A 20142-nucleotide genomic window follows, 5' to 3' on the forward strand; every position below is an offset into this window, starting at 1 on the left:
CCCTCTCCGTCCACAGATCCTCTGCAACATTTAGCAATGTTATTTTCCTTGAACAGAGACAAATGTGGCCCACTCAAATGACTGATGCAGGGAAATCTCTGAAGAAATTCCTATGGATCTGCTTCCCTTAAAAATTTCCCTTCCCAGGGGAAGGACACTGTGGGATAACCAGCAAGTGCTTTGCCCATGTAGATTACACACTATAGTACCTGCTAAAATTCACTGTATGTGCTATATAATAATGACACCTGAACCACCTGCCTCACAAGCTCTTAAATGTGCTGTGCAAATTATGGAAACCTACATCAAGTCTCACATAGCTAATGTCTCATATAGCCCTATAGAATCTAAGGCTGGCTCTGCTGATAATAAACTGTGAATTATGTTCAGCACTGAAGAATTCCCACCTGTGTCAGTGAAAGAAGACCTATGTGAAAGGAAGTAAATGATGCTCCTCAAAGTGCATCAGACCTCCCTTCCAGTTACCAAGGCCTAGACACAGGGACAACCTCCGTCTTTAAACACTTAGTACCCCTCTCATCGTGTTCTCTAATAGAGTAAAGTCATTAAATTGTCCCCATTGTAATTTAGATCACAGAAGAAACTTCCACAGATTTTTTTTTCAGGTTAAAATAACCAGTATAAAGAGAGTAGGCAAAATTGTTCTGCTGTAGCTACGTACTTAATTATATGGAATACTGCATAAATTGTCAAGTGCAAAGAATTATTCTGATAAATTAAAATACTAATTAAATAGGCTATTGCAGAATTTTGAGAACATTATAGGGTTCTGCTTCTTCAGGTAATTTGCATATCCTTCATCTAGTGAATTTAATTTTAAAGGACTTCTTTTTTGTGTATTTGGAAACCCTTTTTGTCTCAGTAGAAGATTAAAAAGGGGGTTTATAGGTTGCTCACAGACTTTTTAGAGCAGCTTCCACTAGTGCCTCTCTAGTGATGAGTGTGTCATAACTCTACTATAATTTCAGAAGTTTAAAAATGGGTTATAAAAACAGCTTTTCTAGATTGTGAAATATAGGGTGTTGGCTGTACCTATTTCTTCCCTCTTTTTTTTTAATTTGCAAAATAAATGTCTAACAATGTTATAATAGAAAAACTAGACTGCAGTGATTTTAGATTTCATTTAATGCTTTTAAAATGATAAGTGTCAGATCTTCCAAGGATTCTCAACTTGCTTAGAAATATCTGGGCTCAGTTTTCCATCCCTGTTTTTGGATGCCCTGTCTTTTGTGTTTAAAAATCTTGGTTAACCATTTATACACCAAAGGCCAGCATCTACAAACTTGGATACCAAATATTAGGCATCAAAATACATATTTTGGCTTTTAAATGAGTAACCAGATTTCTTCACTGTGACTGTCAGATCAGCAGCTGCAACTGACTTCAATAGAATTTGTCAACAACTCTGAAAAATCAGGTCATTTTTATTTAGGTGCCTAAATATGGTGTCAAACTTTAGGTGTTTATATCTGAAGATTATGGTCTGAATTTTTAAAATTGTTATTGAGAAGTATAAATAATAAAACAAGAACTACTTGGTAACTTTAATATGCTTAGACCCTATAAAATACTTTTCATGTTCAAAATGTCCTAATATAATACTAACTACAACTGAACATTACATTTTTACATATGTATCTGTGTATGTAAAAACGGTAATTTCACTATTTTTAGGTTTTAATTGTGCTGTGAATTTCTTCTTACATAAACCTGACGATTTGGTCATTCAGAAACTCTTCTGAATTCAGACTGTTGTGTCCACACAATTCTAATTAGCTTTTATGAATGCACAAGGGATGCAAGATGAAGATTTAGGTGTCTTTGTACCTGATGGCATGGACAAATGAAATTTATATTCACAGCTCTAAGGGAATTTTTTGCCTTTGGCATTTGGTTGCTGAACTCCTAAGAAATAGAAAATTGTCTAAAAATTTAGGCACAGGAAACTTAAATAGCATCTTGATTTTTAGCAATTGTAAAACCCAGTATTGAGGTGTGTTTGTACATACTGAGCATAAAATACTTACTGTCTGATCTTTTCGCTAGCTTCCTGCTCAATTCTGAGTTCAAAGCAAGATAGTATAGAAAATCTATAACACACTAGATAGCCTGCGGCCCCTCTGTTTCCAAGACCACCTCTCCTTTTGTGTCCCGCTGTCGGATTTAAGGTTAGCTGAAATACTCCTTCTGTGCATGTCCAGAATTGAACATCAGAAGGTTCTGCTGAGGGCCCTCTCCTGCATTCTGCCAAAGCCTGAGTTTGGCCATATTGGAGATGGGGTTTACTGAGTTGAATGGGGATAATGTAAACATTTTTATGTTTTGGCCTATATCAACTGGCAATTATTCTGTAAAGGAGGTTTTAAAGTAGGCTTTATTATAAGTAAAATGACAACAGTGGCAGTGAGGCTAGGGAAGAAATAAGAAAAATCACTAAATTACTTCCTGTAGTAAATATAACAGGCCCAACATTTTCTTATTAACTGTGGAAATCATATAGAACCATATGAAATTTTATATTTTTTCACCTGTACTGTGTTTACTTGATTTCTGCTATATTGTGTCATCTTATTTATCATCTACAAGCAGTGAAGAACAAAGCATTCTCTGACTCAGCCTGTGGAGTTTTCTATTTTTATTAAGCTTCTTCTCAGTTATTGTATTTGGCATAAAAATGTGTCGAATGTGCATGCTATAAATGGATGTGTAGGTGGGAGGCAGCGTGGTGCAGGGGAATGAGCACATGGCTGGAAAGCAGAGGTTGATTACAATGATTGATTGAGTGATTTATTTAGATTTATACAATACACTGTAGGCACCCTTGAAATAACTCAAGAATTCAAGAAAATTAATACCCTAATGTAACTACTGTGCAGCAGTTCAGTTCAATATCACACACTATCCACAAACCTAGCAATTCAAAAGCTCAAATTACCATTCCCCTCAAGCAGTTCCCCACCTTATACATGCTTTTGTGAAACTGCATTGATAATGTGCAAGTCTCAAATATGTGTGCAAATGCATGCGAGGTGGCCACTTACCTGTCTATGTCTATGTCCAGAACCAAGCCCGTATGCAGGAATTTCCAGGGGAGGAAGGGGGGGAAGAGTGTGCCCTTTTGGAAATGTGGACCTATGGTCCCCCAAGTAAGTGTGCTTCTGGCCAGGGGAAGGCTGGGGCTGATTTCCTTCCCCTCCCCCAGGGTCAAGGCCCAGCCCCAACCTATAGTATGCTCCTGCTATATTTTTAGTATGTGGCGGGCAGCCAGGGAAGCTAGCCTGTGTGTGTGTGTGTGTGTGTGTGTGTGTGAGAGAGAGAGAGAGAGAGAGAGAGAGAGAGAGAGAGAGAGAGAAAGGGGGGGCAGTGTGTGTGTGTGTGAGAGAGAGAGACAGAGAGAGAGAGAGAGAGAGAGGGGCAGTGTGGCATGGGGAGTAGAGTTAAGAGGAGAGTAGCTATGTGAGAGGGGCAATGTTAAAGGGTGTGTAAAGGTGTGTGTGAGAGAGGTGTTCCAGGTTAAGATGTAGGCAAAAGTATGTATATGTTCGCATGTGGCAGGATACAGGGGTAAATAAAAATCATTGAGACTGTCTTGTATATATTTACTTTTTATCCCCCTGAAAGTTGCAGTTTTTCATACTTGCAATCTGGTCACTCTAGTTAATTGCAGGAAAGAGAGAGGTGGGAGAAAGAAGAGTAGCATTAAGGTGTGGGAGGGAAGAAGGGTGTGTGTGAGGGAGGATCAGGCACAGATGGGAGTGTGAGACAGGCAGGTGGGGGGGGTGAAGCTACGTGTATGTGAGGACTGTACGAGAGCTGAGTGAGGGTGGGTGACTCTGGCATGTAGGCAGAAATGGATGTGACTAAGCCCAGTCCAGGAAGGAAACGTGATGGGGCCGGGAGGCCTGGTGTGGCTCCTGGGGGGCTGCACTGAGGCAGGGAGAGCTGGGTGATCGGAGCCCAGCTGTCCACCTCAGTTCGGGGACTCTGTGGTGGTCACAGGAGTGGCGGGATGGGTTAAGAGCCTGGTGAGGCCCTTGGGCAGCGTTGACCTGTACGTCCGTGGCGAGGACTGCTGGGTTGCGGAGTGGCGGGGCCCGGGACCCGGAAGCAGAAGTGAGGCCAGAGGTGGCGGGGATGGAGGAGCAGCAGAACTCCCTGAGTGCCCTCCAGCTGCCCCACGCCAAGATGGTGCTGCCTGCCGGTGAAACCCAGGACACACGGAAGGAGGCTGTTGGGCCTCAGGAGCCCAACAGCAGGTGTCAGAGCAGGGACCTGGAGCCACTTCCCCCAGGGAGCCCGGAGCACAGCGAGGAGCTGCTGCCATCCCGACCCTCCTGCGGGGGAGCGAGGGGCTGGCGGAGAGCCCAAGGTGCCCCCCCATGGAGAGGCTGGATCGGAGCAGCAACTGCCGCCACCTCCCCCACTGGAAGCATGTGTACTGAACCTTGTTCTGTGCAGAGGAGGACTGGGCCAGGCCAGCGCCCCTGCCCACCAGAACCCCCCGGAGTCCTGACCTCGCTCTTCGGGGAGGGGGAAAATCAGTCCCAGCCGTACCCCAGCTGGCCGAAGCATGGAGGATGGAGGTTTGGACCCCTGCCTGTCCCTGGCCAGCTGGACCATGCTTACTTGGGGGACCATGAAATATTTGCTCCCTTCACACACACCCTGTGTATAGGCCTGGGTACATAAGCAAATACCTTAATGAAAAGAATATCAATGTGTGCAGGCCTGCAGTTTGAAAATCAAGCTTAAGAAGTCTAGAATCCTAAGCCAGGTGGTTCAAGCACTAATCCTCTGCATAGTTGTGGGCATGACCCTGCCTGTCTTGACTTAACTTTACTCCTTTAACTAACTTAATTTACTTAACTAACTCCTTCCGGCATAGTGAAGGTAAGTACATCAATTAATGTGGCTAGAACACTTACAAGTATAAAGCATTATATAAACAGTAGATAGCAGTATTTAATCCAATGTATTTAATTTCTCTACATTTTAGGGCCCAGTCCAGCAAATTGAGTGTTCCTGGGCACCGCCATTTTTAAATGTCCCTTAGTCCAAACTCCGTGCCCGCGGCGTACCAGTAGTTCGAATTAGAGATCCTAATTCGAACTACCTACTCCATGCCGCATGTAGTTGCGGGCACGGCGTTCGGACTAAGGGACATTTAAAAATGGCGGCACCCGGGAAGATGCAAATGAAGCCCAGGATATTTAAATCCCGGGCTTCATTTGCAACTTCGAATGCTTACATTAGCCTCCCTAGTTCGAACGAGGGGGCTAGTGTAGACATACCCTAATCAACTCTTCTGTTGAAGTGAATCCATATTCCTGTTCATCCATGGCCCTGTGAGTTCACACCTGCTTGGCAGTATTGACCAGGGCTGCCAGGATCTCTTTTTGACTGGGCGTTCCGAAAGGAATCTAGACACCTGATCACCCAACATCTGACCCTGACCAAATAAAGTCACTAAATATTGTCCCCAAAAATAGTTTTATGTAATGTGAAATGCCATATTTTGTAACTACAGCACTTAAAATGTTCGTTTCTGAAAGGGTTAACCATTTTAGGCACTTACTTCATTATGTCTCTGTGGATTTACTGTATTTAGACAGACTTTTGTGATATGCTTCAGTGACTCATTTGATTTTGTGCTTGACTTTTGTTTGTTTGTTTTGAATGCCTCCTGTATGGAAAGTGTTAAATGGGAAAAAAATCTCAATTAAATTCTGACTGACTTCATTAAAATAGGGTTTCGTGCAATTTATTTAGTTACCTTATCTGCAAGGCAGAGGTAATTTCTTATAAGTTATTCACAACTGTAGGAATGAATAATGTAATAATAAAACATTGCTCACATGGGAGTGTGTTTGGGACACACGAGGAGGCTAATAGAGGGAGAAGATTAGGACTTTCTGCTGTGGCAGGAAAAGAAAGTCAGGACTGGTCAGTCATAAGGACTGGTACTCAACGAGGGGGGAAAGTGTCTGGGGCAGAGGGACTGTACTAGAAAAAAGTCTGTTAAAAAATAAGAGGATGAATCCGTCTTATGTGACATCCTCCAATGTCTTTTTGGGGGGGGACAGGGAGTGTGGATTCCAGAGATTTCATTGGTCCAGACTCCATTAATTTTAATCCTTCCCCTTTGTAGAATTGGGTATGATTTATTTATATTGTCCCTTTCCATCACTTTTAAACTAAAGGGGGTATAGCGTATTGAAGAAAACACATCTGGTTTTGCTCTTTCTCTTTCGGATAATGATAAAAGATTAATGACACAAATGCTCAATAGTAGTGTCGCTATGAGTGAAACATAGTCCATAGATAAATGAGATAAACAGGAATTGTATTGTATCCATTGGCAAGGGGATAAAAAGCTTGGTTATATCATGAATGCTGCAGACTCATCCAAATCCCAGCTTTCCCTTAACTCTCTGTATCTTAATTTTCCTAACAGATGCCAACAAATACAAGCTTGAAAAAGCTACTGGACTGAAAATTCTGCAGACAGGCATAGGGGAGGTAAGTGACTTGGGGGCATTTTTTACTCTCAAAAACATTTTAATTGTTCTTTTATGATATCCTAAAGCTCATGGATGTATATGAACTACTGGTGCTAATAATGCTAAGGGACTTTTTATGGGACAGCTGCATCTGTCAAAATACAATCTGCTGCACACATAGTGCCATATCCCACAGAGAATAAAGCGCCAAACTTATGTGTAAAGCTCAGCAGCCATTAAGAAATGCACTTCCGAGCTTTGTTGTTGTATATGAGGTACAAAATCCCCAAAGATGAGCAAGGCAATTGAAGTGTCTTATTATCCTCCTGGTTTCAGTGGTGTACAATCATATCTAGATCTATTAAAATCTAACTTTCAGGTAAAGTGCCTTTAAGGTGAAACTGTGAATGACTTGCTTACCTTAGCTTCAGAGGGGTAGCCGAGTTAGTCTATAACAGGAAAAACTTAAAAAACAACAAATAGTCTAGTAGTACCTTAGGGTATGTCTACACTACAAAGTTAATTCGAACTAACAGCCGTTAGTTCAAATTAACTTTCATAGCGTCTATACATGCAAACCTCTAGTTCGAACTTAATTCAAACTAGCGGAGCGCTTAATTCAAACTAGGTAAACCTCATTCTACGAGGACTAACGCCTAGTTCGAATTAAGTAGTTTGGGTTATGTGTGAACCCAGTAGCAGGTTTGAATTAAGGGCTGTGTAGCCACTTAATTTGAACTAGTTGGAGGCTAGCCCTCCCGAGCTTGCCCTGGTGGCCACTCTGGGCCAAACAAGGGAAACTTTTCTGCCCTCCTCCCGGCCCTGGAGCCCTTAAAGGGGCACGGTCTGGCTACAGTGCTTGTGCCAGTTGCAAGCCTGCCAGCACCCAGCCAGCAGATCCTCCACCTGGCACGGCATGAGCTTGCCACCCACTGCTGCTTAGCCCTCCGCCTCTTCCCAGGAGCCTGCCTGGGGCCGCAAGAGGCGGGCGCCCTCCTGGTCTAGTGCGGAGATCGTGGACCTCATCGAGGTTTGGGGGGAGGCCTCCAATGTCCACGACCTCCACACTAAGCACAGGAATGCAACCATCTAGGGCAGGATAGCTGCCAGCCTGGACACCAAAGGCCACATGTGAACCCAGTAGCAGGTTTGCATGAAAACCAAGTTGGTCCTGTGAGACCCCCGACCCTGAGCCCTGAGCTTAGAACATAAGAATGGCCGTACTGGGTCAGACCAAAGATCCATCTAGCTCAGTAGCCTGTCTGCCAACAGCGGCTGACACCAGGAACCCCAGAGGGGATGTACCGAAGACTGTGACCAAACGATTTGTGTTGTGCTATCCATCTCCAGCCTTCGACAAACAGAGGCCAGGGACACCGTTCCTACCACCTGGCTAATAGCACTCCATGGACCCAATTTCCATGAAAGTATCTAACTTCTCTTTAAACTCTGTTATAGTTCTAGCCTTCACAGTCTCCTGTAGCAAGGAGTTCCACAGGTTGACTATATGCTGTGTGAAGAAGAACTTTCTGTTATTAGTTTTAAACCCATTCATTTCATTTGGTGTCCTCTAGTCCTTCTATTATGGGAACTAATGAAGAACTTTTCTTTATTCACCCTCTCCACATTCATGATTTTATAGACCTCTATCATATCCCCCCTCCGTCTCCTCTTTTCTAAGCTGAAAAGTCCCAGTCTCTTTATCTTCTCTTCATATGGAACCTGTTCCAAACCCCTAATCATTGTAGTTGCCCTTTTCTGAACCCTTTCCAAGGCCAAAATATCTTTTTTGAGGTGAGGAGACCATATCTGTACACAGTACTGAAGATATGGCGTACCATAGTTTTATACATCCCCTCCTCCTTCTTTCCCTGGCTTCCCCCTTCCAGCTCCCTCCTCCCAGGTTTCCCCGTCCCCTCTCCCACCCTCTCTCTTTCCCTCTCCCACCTCCTTTTCCCAGTCTCCCCAGAGGTTAATTCCCCCCCCCCCCAGTTTTGTTAAATAAAGAGAGTTTCTATTTTTGAACACACTTTTCCTTTATTTTTTACATCAGGAAGGGGGACTAGGGAGGGGTAAGTGGAAGGAGGTGAGGGAGGAATGGGGCACGAGCCCCCAGTGGGGAGGACTGGGGTGGTTCTGTGGGCTCCTCGGGGTGGAATCTCTCCTGCAGGGCCTTCTAAATCCTGAAAGCCCTCCGATTTAACCCGCCCCCTCCCCCCCCGAATGGCAGCCTGCGGCAAGTGCAGCCAGGCTGATGGCCGAGTGCTGTGATGTGCCGAGTGCAGGCACTCAGGGCAATCCAAGACAGGACTTCTTTGCTGTTCCTCATCGAGTTAAACAAGCAAGCGGGGAACCCTGAGAACTGTCTGTCCAGGGTGGGGGTAGGGTCCCTTTAAGCACAGCCCTGGGCTAGCCTGAGGCAGCAGCTCCACACTCTAAATCCTAACCTGATGCCCTGCCGGCACTGGTTCCGGCCAGCCTTAACTTCAGTTCAGGGTCCACTCAATGTGGACATGCTATTTTGAATTAGCAAAACACTAATTCGAATTAGTTTTTAGGTCTAGATGCACTAATTCGAATTAGCTTTGTTCGAATTCACTAATTCGAATGAAGTTAATTCGAATTAGTGCTGTAGTGTAGACATACTCTTAAAGATTAGCAAAATATGTAGATGGTATCATGAGCTTTTATGGGCACAACCTACTTCTTCAGTTGACAGGAGTATTGGAAGTCCAGATCCAAGAATAAATGGCGGGGGAGGGAGGAGAAGGGAAAAAAGTTGGAGGAAGAAAAAAAGAGACAGTGAGTAGATAACTTTCAGAGGGGTAGCTGAGTTAGTCAGTAACAGGACCAGTCTTTGGATAGTGTAGGTCACAATAACTCTATTGGTGCTATACTGAGTATCCTGGTCAAGTTGTGCATAACTCTGCTTGTGTAACCAGTCCCCTGAAGTCAGTGGGGCAACTCCTGTTAGTAAAGTTACACCTGTACTTCAATTGTTGGGCCTCTGTACCTGACCCAAAAACCACTGATGCCAGTGGAAAGATTCCCATTGACTTCAGTGTGTTTTGGATCAGGGTTTCAATGTGCAGCTTTTTTTGTCAATCTGAATTTGATATCCACCTGCTATAGTTTGGCAGTCAGTTTAGTCGATTCCTATTTTCAGCATTATTTTCAGTATTTAATAATTCACTTTAACAGTCAGTATATTTTGTGCTGGAGAATTGCTTCATGGAAAGTGAAAATTGCCTAGAATGTGTCTGCTTTAGAGCTAAATGGACAGAATGTGAAGGATAAATGAAAAATATCTGGTAGAAACTTTTCCCACGGTGTATAGATTGTTATAAGAGATATTGATTGATTGATTGATGTTTCCTCAATGCCTTTTAAACTCTGATTTGGATTAATAAAATATGTGAAAGCTAACAGCATTCTGCAGTTTTGGAACATGCTGCATTTTTAGCAGGCAATAAGGAGAAAGAAATAAGCCCAGGTGGAACATGAATCCAAGGTTTAAATATATCCTAGGTTATTAGTAACATATAGAGTGACCAGAAGGAAAAATAACCAAGCTGTTTGGTGCATTAAGATGACAGATAAAACTCTTTGATTAAATTGTCTATATATTTTGTTAGATATGAACTCATAAAATGTCTCTCTCAAATCTGTGCTTTTCCCCATCTAAATTTTATCATTTATGATTATGTTTACATAAAATAATTTTTTGCACAGTCTCACCTACATGAAAAATAATGGAGCTCTATGATTAAGTCTTTTATTTGTTGATTCAGGATCAAATTCAGTTTTGGTCCACTTAAAGCCAGCTATGCAAATTGTGGATACAATTGTTCAAAGGCAAATTGTGGATACAATACATGTTATGGTAACTGTAAATCATTTAGTCAAAATGTTCAGATAAAAAGGTCTCAGAATAAATACCCTGATTTTTAAGTGGGAAATGAACTTTTTTGTCTTTCAGGGAGTCATGTTCATGACACAATTAATAGGTAGATCATTTTCCATTTGAATCATTTTAGAACAGGATGGAATATCTTTATGGGTGCATCTACACAGCACCCTAAACTTCAAATCATTTCAATCATTTCAATTTTAATTTATTTCAATTGTATTTCGAAATAGCTTATTTCGAAATTTGGCATGTCTGCACAGTGCCAAATTTTGAAATAACCTGCTATTTCGAGACATCCCTTAACTCTCATGGAACAAGAGTTACAGGGATGCCGGAAAAGCGCTCCCATTATTTAAAAAAAAAAAAATTCAAAATAATGGGCGCATTTAAAAGATGTGAGTTAGCTATTTCGGGATACCTCCAGTGTCCCAAAATAGCCCTGCTGTCTAGACGTACCCTATGTTACATCTTTTAGGTTGTGATCCTGCTCCTATTGAGATTAATAGGAGTTTTGCCACAATAAAATATGAGTAGACAGCAAGGACCAAATCGAGCCCTGAAGGAACAACCCTGCATTGTGAAGCCCGTGGGGGAGGGTAGAATGCTTACCAGAGCTCCTCACTGGTCTGGGGAAAATATAAACAACCATATCTTTTTAAGGGATGCAGAATACTTTCCCCTCTTAAGCGGACTGTTCCAGTCACACATTCTCTACATCCTTCCAGCAGCATCTTGAAAGAAGCCTTGCTTTCCTCTGAATGCCAGGGTTGTGATTCTTCATGGCCTTATGAGAAATCATACAAAAGTTAGGAGGCATCATTGCCAAGTGTAATAGAGAAGGTATGCTGGGATGTGCTTTTTGGGATCTACACTTTCAACCTGAACCTTTTCTGATGGGCAAAATCTATTCTAGTCCTTTTTCTATCTTCCTGACATGACCACGCCAGAAGGACCCAGCTAGAGTTTCAGACCAAATGTTACTTCAATTTGATTTTCTAGACCTCATAAAATAGGAGGAGGAGTCTGTAAAAGGATGAAACAGCCAAGAAAGGAATTCAGGGCTTCCTGCTTGTTACATGACTCAGCAGATTCTTAGAGGGACAGTGTTTTAGTTCTGGCGCTGAAAGGAGCAAGAGGAGAGAATTCTGGTGATTGTAGCTGTTGGTCAGAGGGAAAGGCTGTATTTTGTGCACATGAGTTTTTGTCTTTGTAAAATAATATTGTGCTCTACGGCAAGAGTCTTAACTAGATTTGGATGAGGCACAGGTGCTCTCCTGGACTGTGAAAGAGCCCACCAGCTTACAGATACATTATTTCAGATTTTTCTCAACTAATTTTCTATTGTGGAATGTTAATTGCATGCACAGAATCTGAAATATAGCACTTTCTGATTCCACTCATGTAATGACAGATATTGAATTAAAATAGTTTTTTAAACCAAGCGGAAATATCTCAAAACAAAATATAAGTGAAATGAGCATTCGGCTGTAAACTCAGATGTTCCAGAGTCAATCAGTGATATTTTGACATATTTCAGGGAAATCTCCATTTCAGGTATTTTGATAAGTTTCAGAATTATGCTGAAATTACATAAAATAGTGTTACTACAATAAAACATAAATATGAATATTTAAAAAATCATCATGGGGAAGAAATGATGAAATAGGGGGTCATGGGTATATGGGAGAAGATTGTCTGTAATGAAATAAACTCTTCTTGGGATGTGCATCACATTAGCAAATTACTACCTTCCCTTTGAAAACACACACTCTCAAATGTAGATTATACTGGTTGTAATTTCAGCACATTGCCAGATAGAGTGGAAGGAGTAATTGAGGGAACCATCAGAGGAGATGGCAGAAATTATGTCAACACCTATCACTGAGCTGGCATTTTTAGGGTAATTGAGTCTGGTTGGACTCTCACCTACTTCTAGAATATCAGCTAGCAATTACAGCTAACACAGCACTTCATTTTTCATCCTCAAATGGGTAGGAGATTCTGTCAGAGGTGGGGATTGCAACTGTCATTGATAACTTTGTTACCTCCAAATTAGACTACTGCCATGTGCTGTCTATGGACCTACATAAGTGGTGGGCAACCTGTAGCCCATGCAGCTTGGCCAACAGCCACTTTGAGCCCTGGGGCAAGATGTGTGGGGTTCCAGTTCTGGTTCTCATGAAGAAGGGGTGAGGCCTCAGGCAGAAGGGGTGGGGCCTCAGGCAGATAACCCTTAGCGCCACCTGGACCACCGCATGGTCCCTTCAGCCCCTAGTCCTCAGAGCTGCACAGAGCAGCAGGGTGGTGTTGTGGCAATTCAAAGGGACTGGGGGCTCTAACTGGCACTTCTGCCCTTTGAATTGCTGGGCCTTGGGGCAATTGACCACTTCCCCCCCCCCCCCCCCGCCCCTCCATCAGTGGGCCTGGCCTCATGTGGTCCATTGGGGCTCTATCCATGGTCTGCAAGACATTTTTTTTTACCATTGCCCACACATAAGGTTGCCATTTCACTTTTTTCCTACCAGTATTACGAAAGTAGCAAGTGCATAAAGCAAGGGCACATGAAGTGAGGTGCATATTGATTACACCCAACATTGACTGTGACAGTTGTGTTATCCCTCTATAAACAATCAAAGCACTGTTATGATTCAAACAGCACCCCTGCTAATTCTAGGTATGCAAGCTCAGTTAGCAAAACTATCCTGTCTTGGGACACCATCTTTGTCATGCTAATCTTGCAGCCCACTGAGATGAGGGAGGGCCACTCATGTGGCCCGCTCACTATTCTATGCTGCCTGTCACTGACCTACATTGTAAATCTATCCAGAGATTGAAGAAATTCCACAGTTTGACAACTTGTTTATAATGAAGAACTTTTTGCCAGAGAATGTGATGCCAACATTTTTCAATCTACCCTAAGTACTAAATAGAATAGAAAATGTGGTTTTTTACCTTTAAAGCATTAATGGGCCTTGGACCCATAAATATTGCCATTGTTCCATAGAAGTGGTATCACACCGGCATAAGAAAAATGAGGCAGCTAGCAGAGCATCCTCAGCTTTGGAACTTGCTCTTCTTGCTTATCTTAAAAGTATTAGTTTTTTGACCGGCAGGTACCTTTGTTTTTCCTATTTGTGAATGAACAGGGAGATTCGAACAGGCCGAGGGGTGTCTTAAGTATGATATTTGCTCCTGTGTAATTTCCTATTGCAGTTGATATCTAGATTAACAATTAATGTAGACTGCATTGTGACCACATACTTAGAAATTGTGAAGGAATGCCTAAAGCAAGAGATTGCATTAAATATTAACAGATACAGTGTCTAAATACTTCAAAACCTTTTTTCTCTCTCCACCTATCGGCAATGACTTTATCTACAAGACTAAATAATACCAGGTTCTAAGTCACTGTTACACTTTAAAATATCTCTCGTTAATTTTGAAGAGAATAGTATTGATGTACTTAATTTTATGAACTGATACTCATATTGAGTACTATCTTACTATGCAAGTAGTGGGGGAATATATAAAATAGTACTAATGAGTAATGGAATCTGAATCGCCTGGTGAATTAATTCTTCAAGAACTCTAAGGAATATCATTAAACATAAGGTAAATTTCCCCACCGAGTTTAGTTGTGTTATATGGTTCATTTGGTAAGTTCTTGTGGGGTTTTTTCAAATGCATTGTTGTTAATATTTACAGACTATGTTAAATGCCATATATTAGCTATTTATAAAATCCTGCTGTGTAGACACACACATAAATGATCTGAAAAAAGAATAAACAGTGAGGGTGCATCCACACAGCACCCTAAACTCGAAATAAGATATGCAATTTGTGCTATGCAAATTAAGCATCTTATTTTGATTCTATTTCAAAATAGCTTATTTAGAAATTTGGTGCATCTACACAGCACCAAATTTCAAAATAACATGCTATTTTGAAACATCCCTTAACCCTCGTGGAACGAGGGTTACAAGGATGCAGAAATAGTGCACCAGTTATTTCGAAAAATATTTTGAAATAATGGGCAGCATGTTAACACGCGGAATACCTATTTCAGGATAACTCCAGTATCCCAAAATAGCCGTGCAGTGTAAATATACCCATAGGTGGCAAAGTTTGCAGATTATACAAGATTGCTCAAGGTAGTTAAGTTACAAAAGGATCTCAGAAAAATGTGGTGAGTAGGCAAGAAAATATTGAAATTAATTAAATTTAATGTTGATAAGTGCAAAGTAATGAACATACAAAATGATGGAGCTATATTAGCTGTTACCATTCAAGAAAAAGATCTTGGAGTCATTGTGGATAGTTTTCTGAAAATAGTTTCTCAATTTACAGCAGCATTCAGAAAATCAACAGAATATTAGAAACTATTAGAAAGGACTGGATAGATAAGACAGAAAAGATCATAAAGACACTATTTAAAACTGTGGTAGGCACACTATTTAAAACTGTGTGCCCATCTGGCTGTTCCATCTCAGCAAAAATATAAAGTAACTCCTTACTTTGTAATTATAAGTTAAATGTAATTACATTGTGATCACTATTACTAAGCAGTTCAGCTTTATGCACCTCTTGGACCAGATCTTGTGTGTAACTTAGAATTATATCAAGAATTGCCTCCACCTTGTGGATTCCCATACTCGCTTCTCCAAGAAACAGTCATAAATGGTGTCTAGAAATGTAATGTATGCCTTCCATCCAGGCATGACATATATCAATACAATATGGGAAAGGTTGAATTCCCCCATTACTACTGAGATTTCTCTTTTTATAGCCTCTTTAATCTCTCTGAACATTTTCTAATCATCAACACCATCGTTGTCAGGTGCTATACTCTTAGTATTCAAGCATGTAATTTCTATCTGTAGAGATTCCATGGCGTTGTTTGATTCATTTAAGATTTTTACTGTATTTGACTCTCTGCTTTCTTTCACATATAGTGCTACTCATATACCAGCATGATTTGTTTTGTCATTCCTGAATTTTTTATACTCTGGTATTACTGTATCCCATTATCATCATTCTACCAAGTTTCTGTGGTGCCTATTATATTAATGTCGTCATTTAATACCAGGCAATAATGTTCACCCAGCTTAGTATTTGGACTTTTTTGCATTTGTACACAGACATTATAAAATGTTTCAGTGTTTAGTTGTGTGTCTTCTTGTGCTATAGTTGATTGGGACTCATTAATTTGACTGTTTCTCCTCAGCTCCTACCTGTACTTTATCAAATTCTATCTACTCCTTTTTACTAGGCTATCCCTATACTAGAGAATCCCCACTGACAGATTCTCACCTAAGGAATGTCTTTGTGTGAATCACATACTTCTCTGCATCTGTAGACTCTCCTCCAACCCCACGCTGCTGTTTAAAGCTGCTGCAGCTGTTCTATAGGAAGGGTGCCAGTGAAAGGGCTGAGGGCCAGATCCAGCAGCGTGGCAGACCAGATTCAACCTGCTGCCTATCTCCTGCCCACCCCTGGGCTAGATGGACCACTAGTCTGTTATGGCCATTTTTATGTTGTTAAGGTTTTTTGCATATGCTTCCACTCTTATGACTACTTAGTCACCTGTTTAATTTCAATCACATAATTAGAAGTCCTGGCATCCATCATACTACTCACGTACTTAAAGTTAAGTGCATGCCCAGGTGATAGTAAGTCTTTTACTTGTCAAGAAGATTCTGGCTGTGAAAGGGTAAAGTTCTAAAGTTTATTCCCGGCATTTGATGTGCACATTACATAGAAAGAAGTATTTTGACATGTGAGTGACGGGTTGCAGCTTCAGCTTTGAAATTTGGTGTCTGTGGTAATTTCCTTTCTTACATTCTGATTATGGCATCCCTCCTGTCCTTCTTTACACATTTTATATAAGGGAAAAAGAAGATTATAACTTTAATAATAATTATATATATGAGAAATAATGAGCTTGATATTCAGAGGCAACTATCAGTTCATTCTGATGTGTATTTTCCTCCCGAAGCATTGTAAGATGAACACAGTCAAGTGTCATGTTGGTTTATGAATTTCTTTACAGTAATACTCTGATTTAAAGTAGCAGAAGTGCCAAGTGATGTGGCAGTTGCTATGGTAACTACAGTTATTCAGTACTGTGTACAATGAAAGCAGTAAGATCTGCCTTGGGCTGTAGGAACTTATGCATCCTCTTACTGTATTTTTTTAACATTTTCAGCTTTTTTAAGTAACATATGTTAGTTTCAAGGTTATGTCTTATCTTTGGGCCATATAAAGCCATTGATTTTTTTAAGCAGGACTTCCATCTGAAATCCACCAAAGAGCTCTAGAGAAAAATGAGATAGATACGAGAAATGAGTCCACTGGCTACATAAGCAAGTGTACCATTGAAATCAGTGCAGTTCTTCAAAATCATTGGCATATTCTAGTCTTTGATTTGATAGCCTGCATTATTCACATGCATAATGGGGAGAGGGAGAATTTTTAATTAGAAGCATAAGATTGTCCATACCAGATTAAGTTATTAATCCATGAAGTGTGGCATCTATCCTCTAGCAGTGACCTGTTCCTGGAGAATCAAACAAAAGTGAACCCCTCCTCCCGAAAAGGCACCTAGTCAACTGATCAAAGCTGTGCATGAAGACAAAACTCCTGATATCTTCAGTGATCACCTTATGCCTTGAAGCTTGAGATTTCATCACCCCTAATATAATGCCTGGTGCTAGCGTGCCCTCAACTCCCAGTGAATGAAAAGGAGGTTAAGGCTCTTTTCACCTGGTAGAATTTTAGACCCTGATCTTGAATAACTGGAAATATTGGTTTTGATTATAAAATTATTCACCCTCACTTTTTAAAATCTAGCTGTGTTTTCGCTCACCTTTGATAGTGTATATTATATAGAAAGGTTCACTGAAGAGCTAAGCAATTGAGTCTTCTGAAAAAAAGAACAGTTCTGTCCTTTTCCTAAGGAAAAAAATCATTGGAATTTTATGGCTGTTATAAGAGACATTTACGGTCTATGCTTCACATTTTAAACACTGTGGGTGTTACATTGGTGGAAGTCCCATTGATGCAAGTGGATCCGCTTCAGGCTTTCACCATTGTAATTATAAGAATGTAGCTCCTACATTCCTTAGTACAGGTTGAATCTCCCTTGTCTGGCACCCTTGGGACCTGAGTGGTCCTGAACAAAGGGATGTGCCAGACAAGGGGAGGTCAGGTATCTGGGTTCTCCTGGGTCTTCCCTCCTGGCAACTTCCATGAGACAACCTGGAGACCTGACATCTTGTGGCTCACCTGACTGGATCTGCTACCTCCTGCCTGCTTGCGGGGCTCTGATCCCTGCCCCAGCCCCGGGAAGCTGCTCTTGGGGTTCCCCAGCCCAACGTGTGGCGGGGCAGCTGCCCCCAGGGTTCCCTAGCCCTGCGCATGGCAGCTCCCCAGGTTCTCTGGCCCTGTGCATGGTGATGGCATCTGCTCCCAGGGCTCTCTCCCCCCAGGTCACTGCCCCTGCAGGCTGCCACCCCATCGGACTGATTCCACTCCTTGCTGCCCTCAACCTCTGTAGCTGGGGCTCTCTGGTCTAGCAACATCTGTAGTCCTGCCGGACTATGGATGTTGCTGGACCAGGAGTCCCGGAGAAGAAAGGTTGAACCTGTACTAAAAGTTCAAATCTTAGCAGTCCTTTTTTAAAAACTTTCTTCGGTTATTTTGCATAAGAACTTAAAAGCCAACGACCTGTCTGCTTATCATAAAGATAAAGATTGGTGTGCCCATGGACAGCATTTCCTTTACCATGTTTTGCACCGAGGAACTGCAAGATTTCAGTGCTGTTGTGGGTGTCCCATTGTCATTCATTTTAGCATCCTTGGGAATGAAAGGTTTTATTTGTTGTAGATATAAGATGATGTGTTAGTTGGAATATTTTCAATTACATTCTAAATTTAGACGTGAAACTTTCTATTTTATTCCAAATTTAGGACCTCTGTTTTTGTGGGTTGTTTTGTCTGTTTGTTGTTTTTGTTTTTATTATCAGCTCATCTTTTCACTGGTAAAAGTGTTTGAAGTTTTGGCAACACAGATGTTTGATGTTTCTTGACCTAGATTAGAGTTTATCCTGCTTTTTTGGCAGAAAGGAGAAGTTAATGTACAATCTCAGACTTCACTTTCTGATTAAAAAGCTTCTGTAAAAAAACCTCTGCAATTTTACAGGACTGTCACCTTGTACAATATCATAAAGTGCATTTTCTTCTGTACATAGGTGTGAATGTTAGGATCACTGGATATCATGCATAGGTATTAAGAATGTAATTAATCCAGAAAGGCTATATATTGTCCTTGATCTGCAGCAAAATTCCCATTATTCATAGAATCATAGAACACTAGAACTGGAAGGGACCTCGAGAAGTCTTCAAGTCCAGTCCCCTGCCATCACAGCAAGACCAAGCAATGTTAGATCATCCCTGACAGGTGTCTGTCTAACCTGCTCTTAAATATCTCCAGTGATGGAGATTCCACAACCCTCTTAGGCAATTTATTCCAGTGTTTAACCACCCTATTAGGCAGGAAGTTTTTCCTGATGTCCAACCTAAAACTCCCTTGCTGCTGTTTAAGCCCATTGCTTCTTGTCCTATCCTCAGAAGCCGAGGAGAACAATTTTTCTCCCTCCTTCTTAATACACCCTTTTAGATATTTGAAAACCACTATCATGTCACCCCTCAGTCTTCTCTTTTCTAAACTAAACAAGCCCCGTTCTTTCCGTCTTCACTCCCAGATCATGTTTTCTAGACCTTTAATCATTCTTGTTGCTCTTCCCTGGACCTTCTCCAATTTCTCCACATCCTTCTTGAAATGCGGTGCCCAGAATTGCACACAATACTCCAACTGAGGCCTAACCAGTGCAAAGTAGAGTGGAAGAATAACTTCTTCTGTCATCCTCACAACATTCCTATTATTATTGTCAATATAGGATTGCATGTACTGATCAAGGGCAGTATGATGTAGGCAAGGGGTGGCTAGTGGGCCAAGTCTCTGGATCCAGCCCACTGCTGCCTCGCCAGCACACTAACTACAGAGCAGCTGCAGCCGCTTTAAACAGTAGGTTGCTAATTGCTCTGCAAGCTGGGCAAGGAGAAGAAAGCTTCGCACAGTGTCCCTGCCTCCTAGCAAAATCCCCAAACTGCCATTGGTCAGTTTCCAGCAAATAGGAGCTGAAAAATTTTGCTGATGGCAGGAGCAGAGAATGGAGCCTCCTCATGCCTTCCCTCCCTCTCTGCCTGAGCTGGAGCCATGTGGGCAGCTCACAAGCAGGGAATCTGCAGAGCTGCTGGCTGGGAGCTGCCTAAATAAGCATCTCCCAGACAGAGCCTGACTTTGGCACCCCACTCCCTCTCTACCCTTAATTACCTGCCCCAGGCCACCAACCAAACCCGCTATATCCCCTCTCCCTACTCCTCCAGGTCACAGCTCCCTCCCAGGCCCTGCATCCCCTTCTACAACCCTCCTGCAGGCCAGAATCCTCTCCTACACACATACCTCTCTCTGACCCTGCACCCTGTTCCCCTGCCCCACGTCACCACCCAAATATCCTCTTGGCCCCCTTCTCCCAGGTCATAACTCCCTCGGGGTACATCTACACTAGCCCCCTAGATCAATCTAGGGAGGCTAATGAGGGTGACTGGAATTGCAAATCAAGCCCAGGATTTAAATATCCCGTGCTTGATT

The 20142-nt window shown here is 41.9% G+C and overlaps 1 protein-coding gene across 1 annotated transcript in view; it reads left to right on the plus strand.

Annotated features, from left to right (window-relative positions):
- Positions 1-20142, plus strand: part of PTPRN2 (protein tyrosine phosphatase receptor type N2) — a 938219-nt gene that overhangs the window by 611014 nt on the left and 307063 nt on the right. Inside the window, exon 12 of the mRNA XM_075922745.1 lies at positions 6476-6540. Within this exon, the coding sequence (XP_075778860.1) occupies positions 6476-6540 (65 nt within the window). The remainder of the gene's footprint in view (positions 1-6475; positions 6541-20142) is intronic.

Source organism: Pelodiscus sinensis, chromosome 2 (genome assembly GCF_049634645.1).
Source record: "Pelodiscus sinensis isolate JC-2024 chromosome 2, ASM4963464v1, whole genome shotgun sequence".
Lineage (NCBI taxonomy): Eukaryota > Metazoa > Chordata > Testudines > Trionychidae > Pelodiscus > Pelodiscus sinensis.